At 37.5% G+C, this 17,472-nt stretch overlaps 1 protein-coding gene across 8 annotated transcripts in view; it reads left to right on the top strand.

The window, feature by feature from the left end:
* TP53BP1 (tumor protein p53 binding protein 1) overlaps nucleotides 1-17,472 on the top strand; it is a 98,106-nt gene that overhangs the window by 54,364 nt on the left and 26,270 nt on the right. For 6 of the 8 annotated variants that reach the window (XR_005381550.1, XR_005381551.1, XM_038580216.1 and 3 more), the window contains 4 exons: nucleotides 1,175-2,498; nucleotides 9,384-9,503; nucleotides 10,253-10,456; nucleotides 14,728-14,785. Coding sequence is in view for 6 of the 8 variants with exons in the window: in XM_038580216.1 (XP_038436144.1) it covers nucleotides 1,175-2,498; nucleotides 9,384-9,503; nucleotides 10,253-10,456; nucleotides 14,728-14,785 (1,706 nt within the window). In the remaining 2 variants the exon portion in view is untranslated. Of the gene's footprint in view, nucleotides 1-1,174; nucleotides 2,499-9,383; nucleotides 9,504-9,827; nucleotides 10,085-10,252; nucleotides 10,457-14,727; nucleotides 14,786-17,472 lie in introns of those variants that run through there. The other 2 variants (XM_038580215.1, XM_038580217.1) reach the window with 2 other exon arrangements.

Below are 17,472 nucleotides of genomic sequence, written 5' to 3'. Positions count from 1 at the left end.
TAAGGTATTATTTAAAATAAAATGCTGTTTTTAGTGGATAGATAGTTTGATGAATTTTAGTAGTTGTCTACAAATGTGTAACCACCACCACCATCAAAGTGTAGAAGAGTTTCCTCACACTAAAAAGTTTCTTCATAATCCTTTGCTGTTCCCTACCCTCCTGATTCCCTCTTCAACCTTAGGTAACCATTCGTCTGCCTTCTGTCGCTATTGTTTTGATTTTCTTGAGAATTTCGTATAGTTGGAATCATAAAATGTATATGGTCTTTTATGTTCTAGTTCTTTAGCATATTTTTGATGTTCATTCGTATTGTTAGATGTATTAACCTCTTACTCCTTTTCATTGAGTACTATTCCATAATATAAATATCCACAGTTTTACAGTTTTATTCACCAGTTGACAAACACTTGAGTTGCTCCCAATTTTGAACTATTATGAATAATACTGCTATAAACATTTGCATACACATCTTAGTGTGGACATAGGATTTTATTTCTCTAGGGTAAATACTTAACAAGTGGAATTTTCTAGGTCATATGTAATGTCTCTTTAACTTTGTTAAGATACTGTCAGACTCTTTTCCATTTTGCCTTTCCATCAGCAGCAAATGAGAGTTGCAGTTGTTCCACATCTCACCAACAGGATGTAGTCTTTTTAACTTTAGCCATCTTTGTTGGTATGTAGTGGTGTCTAGTTGACTGATGATACTGTTAGTTTTGGATTTTAACATCTATTTTATGAATGCTAGCATATTTTGAAATAGTAGGAAGTAAAATAAGTATATATTCCCACATTATGAGCACTGAAGTGGGCTGTGTAAGCATTTGTTCATATGATTACTATGTAATTGAAAGCCCATCAGATAAATGACATATTTTTAGAAGTTGGGTGATGTATAATTAAATTAAAGGGCGTTCCTACCCTTAGAAGGAAAAGTTAATACTTCATTGTTTTTGTTTATCTTATGCTTATTATAAATTAGTGGTTCACAGGAAAAAGATTAAAGTGACCTGTGTTGTTGCAGACTGGGGATTTATGAGCTTTGTATTTCTGAGATTATGGCCCTAGAGTTCTATAATTCTTGAACAATTGATTGAGAAACTTTAGATGAATTCAAAGACACAAGAGAAATATTTTGAAGAAATAGATATATTTCTTTTTCTTTCTCCTTAGGACATTTTCATTCCATCTCCAAGTTTGGAAGAACAATCAAATGATGGGAAGAAAGGTGGAGATCTGCACAGTTCATCTTTGACTGTTGAGTGTTCTAAAACTTCAGAGATTGAACCAAAGAATACCACTGAGGATCTTGGGCTGTCATTGACAGGTGATTCTTGTAAGTTGATGCTTTCTACAAGTGAATATAGTCAGTCCCCAAAGATGGAGAGCTTGAGTTCTCATAGGATTGATGAAGATGGAGAAAACACACAGATTGAGGATACGGAACCTATGTCTCCAGTTCTCAATTCTAAACTTGTTCCTGCTGGAAACGATAATATCCTGATGAATCCAGCACAAGATGGCCAAGTAGAACTGAATCAGAATGATAAAACGAAGGGGGATGATACAGAAACCAGAGATGACATTAGTATTTTAGCCACTGGTTGCAAAGGCAGAGAAGAGACTGTAGCGGAAGATGTTTGTATTGATCTCACTTGTGATTCAGGGAGTCAGGCAGTTCCTTCTCCAGCTACTCGATCTGAGGCACTCTCTAGTGTGTTAGATCAGGAGGAAGCTATGGAAATTAAAGAACATCATCCAGAGGAGGGGTCTTCAGGGTCTGAGGTTGAAGAAATCCCTGAGACTCCTTGTGAAAGTCAAGGAGAGGAGCCCAAAGAAGAAAATATGGAGAGTGTCCCATTGCACCTTTCTCTGACTGAAACTCAGTCCCAAGGGTTGTGTCTTCCAAAAGAAATCCCCAAACAAGAATGCCAGGAAGCTATGGAAATTGAAACCAGTGTGATTAGTATTGATTCCCCCCAAAAGATTCCAGTACTTGACCAAGAATTGGAACATAAGGATCAGGAAGCGTGGGAAGAAGCTACTTCAGAGGATTCAAGTGTTGTCATTGTAGATGTGAAGGAACCATCTCCCAGAGTTGATGTTTCTTCTGAACCTTTAGAGGGAGTGGAGAAATGCTCAGATTCCCAGTTGTGGGAGGATGAGGCTCCAGAAATAGAGTCATGTGCTGAGAATAGAGCTGATACCCAGGAAGGAAAGAGTGCAGAATATGAAGGAGATTTGAAATCAGTGACAGCAGAAAAGGAACCTGTAGAAGTACACTCTCCACAACCTCCTTTGACTTTAGTGAGAGCAGATGATGCTCTGAAACCTGACCAGGAGATGCAGCAGGCTGAACCTCAAGAAAAAACCCATAATTCATTAACAAAAGACTCAAAAATAGCTAATGCAAAGCAGCTGGGCTCAGGTGGAGAAGCCCAGCAGCTGGAGAAGGCCTCTGCCCATGCTTCACAAAGCTTCTGTGAAAGCTCTAGTGGTGAGTGTGCTTATAAATTGTTCTGTATTTCCAACCAAATTATAACTTGGAAGGGAATGTAGGAGAGAATTGTGCTTATGTCAGGGCTAAAAATTAACTTAGAATTATGTTTAGGAATAGCCAGTGATAGTTGGGAAGTTGAGAATTTTGCAATGTGTTTTTCTTTTGTAGCTGTAATTATTTATGGAATCATCCGAGGTTTATGTGCTTTATAACTCAGAAATGATCAACATGAATTTTCTAAGTATTTAGAAATCACACCAGTCTGGTGTTTTCTACTTAGGTCCCAATCCTTTTTTATATTTCTGTATTTACAGTTGCCTTGAAATACAAGGATTTTTTTTGATTACCCTACATAGTAAAATATTCAGAACTCTATTAATGAGTGTATTGTTACAGAATTTTTTCCTCTTTCTGGGCATTAGGTAAAGTTCTAAATTTGGCTCAACGTATATACATCTTAAACATTAAACTGGAAAAGGTATTAGTTTATGTTCTTTACCTATTTTATTGAAAACCAGAATGAGAACATAGATTACTTTCCGAAATATTTGTAGAATATTCCATGTAAGATTATCTGAAAAGAATCTAAACTTTCTAAATGCCTAGAGTTAGTAAAATTTAAAAGCAAAATAAACTCCAAAAATAAAAAATCAAGTTACAATCAAGTTACAAAATTAAGAAAACAAGCCTCTAGGGATTTGGAAATGAGAAACAATATTTGGCCATTATCCTAGCTATTAGTATAGGTGGCTTATGCTTCTTGTCTAGAGGTAGTACTTTTTTTTTTTTTTTTTAACTTTCAAAATTGCCCCTATTCATTAGGTTTTATATACAGGATTTTTTATTCATCCTTTACAGAACAAGAAAATGTTATAGCTAAAAAAGAACTTAGGGATTAAGAGTTCAGTCTCTTCTTTCTAAAGTCATAGGTAGTTAATAATTGAGGTAGGACTAGGACCTAGGTCTCCTAATTCTGAAGTCTATGCTTTTTACTCCTGTACAGTTGTGTAATATAGTTACTCTGAATCTGACCAATTATGCCAAAGAACTATCTGAATGATCTAATTAATATTCTGTATTGTTTAGTATTTTTATAATTGTGTTATATCTAAATACTGTTGTTGACTTAGGCTCAGAAAGTGTTAGGACCTATAGATTTTTTTTTTTTTAAGATTTTATTTATTTATTCATGAGACAGATACAAATAGAGACAGACACTCAGAGGGAGAAGCAGGCTTCCTGCAAGGAGCCCAATATGGGACTCCATCCCGGATCCTGGAATCATGCCCTGAGCCAAAGGCAGCCGCTCATCCACTGAGCCACGCGCCCCCCCCCCCCTTCCCTATAGATTGTTTTAATATGGATACTTAGAAGAGCTTTTTAATTATTTTAGCATTTATATGCAAAAGACTGTGAATTCTTGCTTACACTATTAATTGGCAGGGACAGTTTTTTTTTAAGATTTTATTTTATTTATTCACCTAGACACAGAGAGGCAGAGACATAGGCAGAGGGAGAAGCAGGCTTCCTGCAGGGAGCCAGACACGGGACCCAATCCTGGGACTTTAGAATCACACCATGGGCCAAAGGCAGGCGCTAAACCGCTGAGCCACCCAGGGGTCCCCGGGACAGTTTTTATAGTAGACATTGCTGTAATAAACTTATTTTACTAGTATTTATCTAGATTGTTGAAAATACTAGTAAGTTACTTTCCGCTTACTTCAAGATTTTAGTTTTGAGTAAATTAAAAATAGTGAAGACAGTGGTTAGACTGTTAGAGAATTAGTCTAAAGTAAATCATTTGGGATCCCTGAGTGGCTCAGTGGTTTAGCGCCTGCCTTTGGCCTGGGGCGTGATCCTGGAGACCCAGGATCAAGTCCCACTTTGGGCTTCCTGCATGGAGTCTGCTTCTCCCTCTACCTGTGTCTCTGCCTCCTCTTTCTCCCCCCCCCCCCCCCGTGTCTCTCATGAATAAATAAATAAAATATTTTAAAAAATCATTCAAAAGGGCATTGCTAGAAAAGAGAAAAAATTATACTTAAAGTACAGTTGTTTAGTTACCAAAGTTTCAGAGAGCCTAATTTAAATGAGAGTAAACTCAAAAGTTAATGATTCTTTAGTCTGTAAAGACAAAATGAAAGGTATGAATTGGTTGAGTCCCAGGTTTGTTCAGTTAGATTTCTGTATACTAAAGTTAGAAGGATACTTTTGTTTTTTAATAGCTTTATTGACTAAAAAGATACATGCTTATTTGCAAAAGTTCAAATAAGAAAGAGAAGATAGGAAGTTGGGAAGGAAAAGGAGACAATCACTGTAAATGCCTATATTTATAGATAACTGAGAACTTGTCTATTCTCAGACATTTGTTTAAGGAGACCTCTTGAAATTTGAGAAAGCAAATTTAGAAAGATGGTACTTGGAAACCCAGCCTTATTCAACATAGAATACACTTCTGATAGGTTGATTATGTGAAAAATTGTGACAAGTTCAGTAAGTCTATAATTAAAACCACAAATGGTGGTCTGTGGTAGGGAAACTAGGTATGTTTTGTGCTCTAGCTCTAATCTTTACTGGCTTACTTTACGGAATATCATTCTAATTAGCCGTTAATGTCAGAGGCAGACTCTTAGCATAAACTGTTTATGGGTGATGTCACCCAGTATAGAAATTTTTAATTGGGTGGCTTTTAATCTATTGTAAGAAGTAACCAATTCTCTTGAGCACAAAAGAAGATTAAATGGGCTGTAGATTGTAACAAAGTTAGAAATTGGGGAGGCCTTCCTGACATTAAGGTTTTAATTTTTTTTTTTTTAAGATTTTATTTATTCATGAGAGACAGAGAGAGAGAGGCAGAGCCACAGGCAGAGGGAGAAGCAGGCTCCATGCAGGGAGTCTGATGTGGGACTTGATCCCAGGACTCCAGGATCATGCCCTGGGCCAAAGGCAGGCCGCTAAACTGCTGAGCCACCCAGAGATCCCAACATTAAGGTTTTTAAATATTGCTTTGAACTAATGAATTCCCTTAAGTCCTTAGTAATAAAGACAAACATCCCACTCAGCTGGTTTCATTTTGTTCATTGCTGTCCTTCATAGGTTGGTATGCTGGCATATAAAATAGCTCATGATAATCTGGGATAGCAAGAAAGGACTTGATAATTTAAACAATAGGCATGCGAAATGTCAGAGAATTTAAAATATGTGGAAAATTCCAGTATTAAAGGCTAAAATATTTTGCAGGATGGTGATAACTTGACTAGATTAGTGGTGTCTTTCAGATGTATTGAACAAAAGCAGAGAAATGTCTGAAAGCATTTGGAGGACATTGAATAGAGGCTTTCTGAATATGAATAATTAAAGACTAAAAATAAAGGCTGTTTCTGGTTAATTGAATGCTGACTAAAGAGTTAGGAATTTATCTTCTAGTGGAAACCTTGGCTTTTTGACAAGGAGCTAACATGTTCAAAGTAATATTTTATAGGAATGTTGCTTTGGTTGTGGTATGCAGAAAGAATTGGGGGTTGAGGAAAAGGGGAGACTTCAGACAGAGAAAGTAATTGATAGGCTGTTGTAATAATCCAGGAATGAGTCATTGAAGGCCCAGATAAATAGTGGCAGTGTTGCCTATAAAATTAGACTCATTTTTCCATTGGGTTGTAGGAATACAGCTGGGTCAGTGGTGCTAAAGTAATCTTTCTTTCCTTTTTTTTTTTTTTTTTTTAATATTTTACTTATTCATGAGAGATACAGAGAGAGGTAGAGACAGAGGCAGAGAGAGAAGCAGGCTTCTCACAGGGAGCCTGATGTGGAACTCGATCCCAGGACTCTGGGATCACACTCTGAGCCAAAGGCAGATGCTCAGCTGCTGAGCCACCCAAGCATCCCTAAAGTAATTTTTCATAAGTTTTATCTTGTGCAAAGGAAACCCTATTACAGAGAAATAATATTCAGTAAATTAATGATTGCATGTTACATTTACATATTATGGTATGACATAGAAGGATGGATTTAAATGATTTCATAGAGATTTTAAAAAGTCTGCATGATCAGTCATAATATGAGGGATGGTTCCTGTTAAGAGAGCAGTACAGTGCAGGTGATTGTTCCAGGAACCAAAATTCTATCAAATACTTTGGGATGTTTGATGCTTTGTGAGATATATTTTTACTTTTTAGGCTGCATATTTCTTCTAAGTTCTTCTTTATTAACCTAAAGGACTTGCTTTTTGGGGACTTGCTGGAGAATGAATCATGGAATGGAATGGTTACCTGCCTGACCATTTCTCTTTTTTCTGTTACTATGGTGAAATTCTTTGCCATTTATTTTATGTATGTATGTATGTATTTATTTATTTATTCATTCATTTATTCATTTATTTATTTTTCTCTTTGCCATTTAAAATGTGATTCTCCAGGGTGCGTGGGTGGTTCAGTCAGTTAAGCATCTGTCTCTTGAAGTCGTCTCTTTATTTTGGCTCAGGTCATGATCTCAGGGTCATGAGATCGAGCCCCAAGCCCCAGTCGGGCTCTGCTGCTTAGTGGGGAGTCTGCTTAGGAATTCTTTCTCTCCCTCTCCCCTTCTTCCTGCTTGTGTGCGCGTGCGCTCTCTCAAATCTTACAAAAAAAAAAAAGATGTAATTCTGCAATTCTTTACTCATACTCTTTACAGTTCCTTTAGCTGAGCATATATACATTTTATCCTTTCTTTTTCCTTTTTTTTTTTTTTTTTTAAGATTTTAATTATTCGTGAGAGACAGAGAGAGAGAGAGGCAGAGACACAGGCAGAGGGAGAAGCAGACTCCCTGTGGGAAGTCTGATGCGGGACTCGATCCCAGGACCCCAGGACCACTCCCTGAGTCAAAGGCAGAAGCTCAACCACTGAGCCACCCAGGTGCCCCTTATCCTTTATTTCTAAAGTTTATTTTGTTTTCTCTTTACATCCCTTCAGATTACTAATTGATATGAGATGGGGTTTTTCGTTGTTTTGTGACTTTGAAGAAAAAAGTGTTAAAGTGCTTCATATGAAACATAATAAAGAATAGAAGTGGAATGGAAAAAGATGAAAAGAAAAATTTGGTTTTAAAGAGAAACTTGGTCTTCATTTAGTTCCTGGCACAGAGCTCCAGAAATTCTTGTAATTTTCTAAGTGATAGGACTATCTTTTGTTGTTCATAAGAAAGCCTTTCAGACACCTCTGAGTTTATGCTAATAAGGTGATTTAGGGTAGAATCCCTATATAGCCTCAGGACAGGGCTGTACACCAGGAAGACCTAGTGACTGGGTGGGTGAAAGTTTCAGTCCTATCTAACCTCCTCCTGGAAGGAAGGACTGGAGATCAAACTCAAGAAAAGCTCTTAAACAAGATTTAATAAGCTTTCTCCTTGTAATGAGCAAGGAGGATAGATACCTCATCTCAGTTGCATGGGGACAAGAAGCTCCTGCTATCAGAACCCTTCTGGATTTCACCTTCTGTACTGTGTTGTTTGGCTGTTCATATGTGTCCTTTATAATAAATTGGTAAACATAAGTGTTTCTCTGAGTACTGTGAATAGCTCTTATAACTTAATCAAACTTGAAGGAGGAGGTCGTAGAATCTTCAGGGTACAGCTGGTGGGACAGAAACGCAGGTAACAACCTGGCTTTATGATGGGCATCTGTAGTGGGGGCAGTCAGTCTTAAAAGTGGGACTGAGCTATAAATTTGTGGGATCTGATGCTGTATCCAGGTAGATAGTGTCAGAATTGAAAGACAGTCTCTGCTGAGAATTGGAGAATTGCTTGGTAGTGGTAGGATACACATTAGGCAAAATGTTTTGCAAAGGAGCAGTGACTGAGTATGGCAGATTGTAGGTATTTTGAGGTATCAAAGGAAAGTAAGTACGAATTTTCAGATGTTAGGTTTAAGAGGAGAAGTCTGGCACAGTTCTTTTTTTCTCCCAAACTTAGTCGTCACTTCATTAAAAGAAGTAAACAGGGCAGCCTGGGTGGCTCAGCGGTTTATCGCCACCTTTAGCCCCGGGTGTGATCCTGGGGCCCCGGGATCGAGTCCTGAGTCGGGCTCCCTGCATAGAGCCTGCTTCTCCCTCTGCCTGTGTCTCTGCCTCTCTCTTCTCTCTCTCTCTGTGTCTCTCATGAATAAATAAATAAAATCTTAAAAATAAAAGAAGTAAACAAATCACAAAGTATCATTTTTGGCAGTGTACTAATTCTGATTAGTAAAAATTTGAAACCAAGGCCTAGTTAAAAAGTGAAGTTTTGTATCTTGACAAATGTTTTATTGTTTTTTAAAAGATTTTATTTATTTATTCATGAGAGATACAGAGAGAGGGGCAGAGACATAGGCAGAGGGAGAAGCAGGCTTCCTGTGGGGAGCCTGATAGGGGACTTGATCCCAGAACTCCCAGGATCACAACCTGAACCGAAGGCCAATGCTCAATCACTTAGCCACCCAGGCACCCCGACAAATGTTTTATGTTTATATTAATTTATTGGTGACTAACCAAAATGTGTATACTGGGAATGCTCATGTATGTGAGATTTACCACTGTGCAGACATGTAGATTATTACTATTATGGCCTAGAGTGAATGCTGGTCGGTACATCTACTTCTCACCTCCTGTTCCTCAGGGCCTCTAAACTTTGGGCTTCTTCAGTTTGTCTGTTTTTTGGTTGTATGCTTTATGTCAGTCCTGTTGATGGCCGTAATTGGAACACAGAGGATGGTAGGAGATTGTTTGGGAGCCTTGGTGAGAAGGGTTGGGAGTGAGGCCGATTTGGGCAGCAAAAGGAAAGAATAATTGAAATATTTCTTACAGTTCTTTTCACTTTTACTTTTTAAATATATTTCTGTTTTGGTTTCCTTTTTGTTTCTTTTTTTCCCCCTCTAGAAACTCCTTTTCATTTCACTTTGCCTAAAGAAGGTGAAATTATCCCACCATTAACTGGTGCAACTCCACCTCTTATTGGTCACCTAAAATTGGAGCCCAAAAGACACAGTACTCCTATTGGTGAGTGACTAACATGTAATGATATTTAAAGCAGAATTTCTGATATACCATTCTTTATGCAAGTGATTCTTTTAGATCTGAGGAGTTGGGTCTGCTTGATATGATTGGTTTTTGTCTTAGGAAGAATATGGTTGTGGTATTTGATTCCATAAGTTTACTCCTGTAAGATATTGAGCGATAATAAGAGAGTGGAAGGAAGGAAGGGAGTATTTATGAGGATTTTACTCTTATTACTTGCAAGGCAGTTGAATCTGGGTACAAAGCAATGATACAGAGCTATTTTTATAAGGAAGGGTCAGGAAATAGGGTAAAAGTACTATTTATTCAGTACCCTGGCTATCAGTTTGCTGCTTGATAGGGAAGGAAAACTTAGGTCCTCCTTCCCTGAAGTAGCCAGTAGTCTTCTGCATTAACCTATTTGTTTTCTCTAGTCAGTGCTGGGAGGTAACAATCATGCCGTCTGGAGTCTCCTGCTACCTATGCCTGATGCTTTGCAGATGTGGGTTGGCTGAGGGCTCATGCAGCATCCTTTGTCCAGATGCAGAAGTGGAACTGAATCCTGTTGCTCCTCTTAAGACCAGGTGTCAATACTAGTGCGTAGTTGTTGATACTGTGACAGGATCTATCCTAGGAACCCCCTCAATCCTGCAGAGCTGTGGAACCAAACAGGCAAATTGATGACCTTGAATTGTAGTTTTCATGTTTGTATTTTAGTGTTCTTCTTTCTTCCTCCTTCCTCCTCCTTACAGATATTAGCAACTATCCGGAGAGTACCATAGCAACCAGTGATGTCATGTCTGAAAGCATGGTGGAGATCAATGATCCCATACTTGGGAATGAAAAAGGGGAGCCTGGGGCTGCCCCAGAAATGGATGATAAATTGTGTCTAAGAATGAAACTGGTCAGTCCTGAGACTGAAACGAGTGAAGAGTCTTTGCAGTTTACTCTGGAAAGTAAGTTTTATTTTCTATTAATCTTGGGTAATTAGTAGGTACAGATCATCTGAGAAGTATTTTCTTTCTTCTAATTACAGTAATTAATACTTGTATAATGATAAATGAATCTCTAAAGTCTTATTCTTGAAGTTTTAATTCATTGCTTTCGGCTAGTCACTGTCTTGTTACTGAAGATGCTTCATTTTATAATCTCTAGTGTTATGTTTCTTTGTATTAAACCTTTGTTTTTAAAGTAATCAGTTTCCATATTCAGAAACAGTTCAGGAGAGGTTAGAAAATGTAGAATTGAGGATTCACTTTATAGGCTTATGTTGACTGTTTCTCATATTAATTAATTGCACATTGATTGGTATGGCTAAAATACAGGGAAGGTACAAAGGAGGCTGCAAAAGTAGGATCCAGTTCAGAAAGGCCTTTTACATCATGCTGAGATACTGAAGAATTTTAGGTAAGGGAATAATACCAGGTTTGCTTTTTTAAAAGGCTCAGCTGAGTGTTTAAAAACTTTTGCCTTGGTGCATTATGCCTTGCCTTGCCTTGCCCATTTCCTAGTCTCATGCCTGGAAAACTCAGTCTTTGTTTAACCAGGAAATAGGGTCATTAGTAGTGGAGGTGGAGATGAGGGGATGAATCTGAGCAGTACATGGAATGGAGAACCTTGGGACAAGTTGAATATGGAAGTAAGAAGGAGGGAAAAAGTACAGAATGAATCTACATTTGAATTAAGTTTTCATGATAGTACTCTAAGGTAGGTAATATTTCCAGTCATAAAGAGAGCTTTTAAGTTACATACCTAAGTAAGGACACACACACACACACACACATTTTAAAAATATTTTATTTATTTTATTTATTTGAGAGAGACAGCACAAACGGTGGGGGCAAGTCGGGCAGAGAGAGAGGGACAAGCAGACTCTCTGCTGAGTGTGGAGCCTGATTCAGGGCTCAGTCCCAGGACCCCTGAGATTGTGACCTGAACCAGAGTCAGATGCTGAACCAACTGATTCACCCAGGCACCCCAATAAATTTTTTAAAATATTTATTTATTTTAGAGAGCGGGGAGTAGAGAGGGGGAGAGGCAGAGGCAGAGTCTTAAGTAGAGGCAGAGTCTTAAGTAGACTCTGCTGAGCAGGGAGCCTGATATGTGGCTCAGTCTCAGGACCCTGAGATCATGACCTGAACCGAAACCAAGAGTCTCATGCTTGAACTGACTGTGTCATCCAGGCACCCCGCTAAAGGTCATAGTAATTGCTAAGAGGTAGTGCTAGAGTTTGAATCAGATCTGACATGAAAGTTTATAATTTTTCCACCAGATAGTTTTTAAATACTATTTTTTAATGAAGTTAGAACAGAAAAAAAAAATCTTATAAAAGAGATTATAAAAAAAAAAAAAAAAGAGAGATTATAAAGGAACATTCAGTGAAGAGGACTAGGAGAGTATGAAAAGATGGAAGTCTATGGGGAGGAGAATTATAAGAAGGTAACAATGTTAGATGCAAAAGTGAGGGTCTGATAAGGTATAATGGAAAATGTACATTGGATTTGGCAATTAGGATCCATTTGGTGATTCTAGCAAGGACTATTTCAGTATGGTGCTTTGAGTGGGAGTTATACTGACGATAGTTGAGGATTGTTGGGGAGAAGAGGTAGCAAATGTATTCTACTTTTGAGAAGTTAATATGAGGAAGGAAGAAAAAATAATGCCAAGTTAGAAATTCAAGACTGGAGGAGATTTTTTTTCATTTTTGTGCCTCAGCATAGAGAGGCCTAAGGAAATTTATAGACTGGAAGAAATCTCCAAAAGAGAGATGGGTTAAAAATGAGGGAATAAGGGGAACAGTTGATAGATCAAAACCCTGAGGGCATTGGGAGAGGAAGCTTTCAGAGACTACAGATAGAATGGGTGGACTTGAATAAGAAGGGCCTCTCATTCTCTGGAGACCAAAGGAAAGAAGAAATTTTAGCTAATAGACTTTGAGTTCTTACAATATGTCAAGCATTTTACATGTACAGCTTAGTGAATCTCTCAACAAACCCGTGAAATAGGTTGTGTTGTTATCCTCATTTTATAGGTAAGGAAACTGAGGCACAGGAAGACTGAGCACCTTTCTTAGAGTCAAACACCTAGTAAAATGGAGTAACCTGAATTCAAAGTAATTTTAAGAACTAGGGGCGCCTGGCTGGTTCAGTTGGAAAAGCATGTGACTCTTGATCTCAGGGTCATGAGTTCAAACACCCCACATTGGGTATAGAGATTACTAAAAAAATAAATAAACTCTAAAAAACAAAAAACAGGTTCCTGGGTGGCTCAGTTGGCTAAGTGTCAAACTCTTGGTTTCAGCTTAAATCGTGGTCTCAGGGTTGTGGAGTTGAGCTCTGTATTGGGCTATGTGCTCAGTCGGAAGTCTGCTGGAGATTCCCTCTCCTTCTTCCTCTGCCCCTACCCTCCTCATCCTGTGCACATGTGCCTGCTCTCCCTAACACCCCTCCCCCAATATATAAATCTTTAAAAAAACAATAAAAAATAAAAGACAGCAACAAATTAGTTTCAAGAACCAGAAGTCTGGGTCTGAATTACAGTGCTATCCTGCTTTTCAATGCTTATTATTATTTTTTTAAAGATTTTATTTATTTATTCATGAGAGGCAGAGAGAGAGAGAGGCAGAGAGAAACAGGCTCTATGCAGGCTGCCTGATGTGGGGTTTGATCCCAGGACTCCAGGATCATGCCCTGAGCCAAAGGCAGACGCTCAACTGCTGAGCTACCCAGGCGTCCCTTCAGTGCTTATTAAGTTGAATCTTATTAACTCAGTAGAAATTAAAGTATTACATGTTTCCTTTTAATTATCACTGAAATCAGGTAGGGCTTATCAAGAGAGTATGTGGTAGCCTTGTTTGTTTGTTTATTAATGATTTTATTAAGTAATCTCTATACTCAGTGTGGGGCTTGAACCCATAACCTCAAGATCAAGAGTCATGTGATCTATTGACTAAGCCAGCCAGGCCCCCTCTCCCAGGCTCCCCTCCCTTTTTTTAAAAAGATTGAATCTTTAGATTTGAAATTACAACTGGAAGACCTTAAATGGAGCTAACATTCTGGATGATATTACTACCTTTCCTGATACTAGGAGCACTGTATCAGACAGGCACCATACTTACAGTTTTACTCATTTCATCTTCACAACAAACCTGTGAGGTTTTATCTTATAGATGAGGAAGCTGACAGAAGATGGAATTTATTCCCAGGTTGGACTACTAAATGCTGGGGCCAAGACCTGAGCCAGGTTTCTCTTTCAGAGCCAGAGCTCTAACCACTAACTTTCAATTGCTACTTTGTTTAGATTATGTTGGATCAGAAATATTTTATTTTTATTTATTTTTAAAATATTATTTATTTATTTATTTATTAAAGATTTATTAATTGAGAGAGAGGAGGACTATGAAAGCATGAGCAAGGGGAGGGGAATAGGGAGAATCAGATTCCCCATTGAGCAGGAAGCCTAACTTGGGGCTCAGGACCCTGAGATCATGACCTGAGCTGAAGGCAGATGCTTAACCGACTGAGCTACCCAGGTACCCCAGGTCATAAATATTTTAGAAATGTTTAAAAATATTTGTCATTTTCTCTAAGGCTGGAATAAGTTGTAAATGAACAAATTTTAATCCTTTGGCCTCATTAGTGACATTGCTTTGAGAATATGGGATTCTTTTCAATATCACCCTTAATTCTTTACTATAGATTCTTTCTTGAAAATGTGTTTTGTTCTTAAGGTTATCTGTCCCAAAAGCACTTTGGGAAGAACTTGAGTACTTTCTGTGTGTGAGTTCTCTTAAAATTCCACACTATTTAAAATTTTTACATCAAAAAAATTAAATAAAATTTGTACATCAATTTAAACTTTTTTGCATAGTTTTTTATTAAAGTTTTTTCTTGTTTTAACTTTTTTATTTTCTAATATAATTTTTTACACCTTGTATGAGAAGAGATGAATTGATTCAGAAGTTTAGTTTTCATTTTTACATATTACTATTTAGTAATTCATTTTATTATATTTATGGACAGACTGTCTTCTCTAGGAAGTTTAAAAGAAAATTAATTTGATGCAAGTGAGGAAAGACTTGTACCATTAAATGATAAATCTTTATGTTGACTTATTTTTACCTCTTTTTGTTACTTGTTGCAATTATTAATAGAGCAGCTTTTTAGGTGTGGTATTAACTGAATTCTGTTTCTCTTTCCTTTCTGTCTTTGCTTTTGTTTTTATTCAGAGCCTGCAACTGGTGAAAGAAAAAATGGATCTACTGCTGTTGCTGAGGCTGTTGCCAGGTAACCAGAGCTGGTTGCTATTTAGAGGAATTTAATATACAAAGCCACTCTGGTAATAAAGGGAAGATGATTTATCAATAGAGTAAAAAAACTAAAATGAAACTCCAGTATAAAGGACTTAGCCATGTGTTGAATCTAATGTAGGCTGTTTTATAATACTTTTAGTCTGATAAAGCTTTTTACTCTACTTAGAACTAATATATTTAATGGTGTTTCTCTTTCTCCCTTTTGTTCATGTGGGAGTGCCATTTTTTTCTTTTTCTGATGGTAAGACTGAGATTATTGCTGCTACTAGTAAGGTAACAAAGGATTTAACAAGAGATAGCCTTAGACCTTGTTCCTTCAAAGATTCCTGACTCAGCCGCAACCTCAGGCCATTTTCTCTTCTGCCTGCCAAGTTAACTATTGTGTTGAACTGTTACTTTTGCTTTGTCATGAATGCTGTAATGCTTTGATGCTGAGTTTGACCCCATATGAGGCTTTTGCAGTAAACTTTGCCATCTGGTGGCTGCAAGAGTAGAATTGTTTCATTGGTTTATGACATGAGTCATCCAGCATGAACATACTTGCAGCTGTTGGTGAAATATAGGTGAGGATTGTTAAATTGGGCTTGGTAGGTACAGTAAGTAAGTAAAGCAGGCTAGGTGCAAGAGCATAGAGTATTAAAGATGATTGCCAGCTGAACATGTGTGCTCTCTTCAATTCCAGCTGATTATTACCATGCAAAAGTATGAACTTCTGTTGCCCGATCTTTACATTTTTAAAGAGAAAGCTAGATTTATTTTTAATTTTTTTTATTTTTTTATATTTTTTTATTTATTTTTTATTTTTTTTTAGATTTTTTTTTTAGATTTTTTTTTAAAATTCATTTATGATAGTCACACAGAGAGAGAGGCAGAGACACAGGCAGAGGGAGAAGCAGGCTTCATGCACTGGGAGCCCGACGTGGGATTCGATCCCAGGTCTCCAGGATCGCCCCCTGGGCCAAAGGCAGGTGCTAAACTGCTGTGCCACCCAGGGATCCCTGAAAGCTAGATTTTTAAAAACAAAATTTCTTACTTGTTGAAATAAAACATGTCTGTGGACTAAATTTGACCCTCAATTTCAAGTTTCTGGCCCATGTGTAAATTCTTTGATCTGTACTTAACCTTGTTTTAGGGAGATTAGTTATTCTCCTGGCCCTTGCATATTTAATCTGCAAGGTAAGCAGTTTAGGGTTCTTACTCAGTTACGTCTCTTTAATATTCTGTAGTCTTACAAGTTGAAGAAAATTGAGTATATACTTGATCTCTTTGGTTTTAACATAATTGTATACCTGAACCTGCTGCTGCTTAATCTTTTGTGCCAAATGTAAGGATGAAAGATAAGGGTAAAACTTGAGGGTGGAGGGTTGGATTGGTGGATCATGGAAAGAGACAAAATTCATTGGTATTGTTGTTAACTGAATTGTACATGAGAATCTAGATTTTCAAAATCTTCAACTATTCACGTTTACAGTTGGGTTCACCGTAAGAAATCATTTACAGTAAGCTATGTTTGAGTATTGTATTTTATTATTTATTTATTTTTTAAGGATTTTATTTATTTATTCATGAGAGACACAGAGACAGAGAGAGAGAGGCAGAGACACAGGCAGAGGGAGAAGCAGGCTCCATGCAGGGAGCATGACATGGGACTTGATCACAGGTCTCCAGGATCAAGCCCGGGCTGAAGGGGGCACTAAACCGCTGAGCCACCCGGGCTGCCCCTAAGGAGTAACTTCTTTTTTTTTTTTTTAAGATTTTATTTGTTCATGAGAGACACAGAGAGAGAGAGAGAGAGAGAGAGAGGCAGAGACACAGACAGGGAGAAGCAGGCTCCATGCAGGGAGCCCAATGTGGGACTCGATTACGGGTCTCTAGGATCACACCCTGGGCCAAAGGCAGGCGCTAAACCACTGAGCCACCCAGGGATCCCATGTTTGAATATTTTAAATGATCACTGCTTCTTTTGCATTTAGGTGAAGCAGTACACTGTTTTAAAGTGTTGTCTGTAACTGGGCTCTGTTTAGATTACTTGCTGTCATCTTCTTTCTCAAACATTTCATTATTGAAGATTTCAAGAAGTAGAGAAAAGAGTATAATGAACCATCACATAATCATCACCCAGAGTCAAAAATTACCAACTCATTGTCAGTCTTGATTCATTTATAAATACTTCTAGCACACTCTCCTCTACTGGATTATTTTGAAGCTAATTCCAGCATTATATCATTTATCTATAAATATTCTAATGATATTTCTAAAGGATAAGGATTTTATTTTGAACTTGATCACAGTGCTATGCTCATACTTTTAAAATTGTCAGTGATTCCTTAATGTCATCAAATATTCAGTGTTCAAAAAAAGTAATCAGTGTTCACATTTCTCCGATTGCCTCATTAAAGATTTTTTACACTTTGATTCAATCAAGATCCAAACAAGGTCTATACATTATGTCTCTTTAGTTAAAGTTTGATCTGATTTGTCTCATCAAATTTGATTATGTCCCTTAAGTTAAAATTTCTTTTAATATATAAGAATCTCCTTCTCCTACCCCACCCCCATTTTTCCCCCTAGCAATTTGTTGAAGACACTGAGTGGTTTTACTAAAAGAGTACTAAAGTTTAGACTTTGTTGATTGGATCTTTATGGTATTTGATATACTCC

This window comes from Canis lupus, chromosome 30 (genome assembly GCF_011100685.1).
Source record: "Canis lupus familiaris isolate Mischka breed German Shepherd chromosome 30, alternate assembly UU_Cfam_GSD_1.0, whole genome shotgun sequence".
Lineage (NCBI taxonomy): Eukaryota > Metazoa > Chordata > Mammalia > Carnivora > Canidae > Canis > Canis lupus.
The sequence above is the reverse complement of the archived record's forward strand: the minus strand, read 5'-3'. Positions and strand labels throughout refer to the sequence as shown.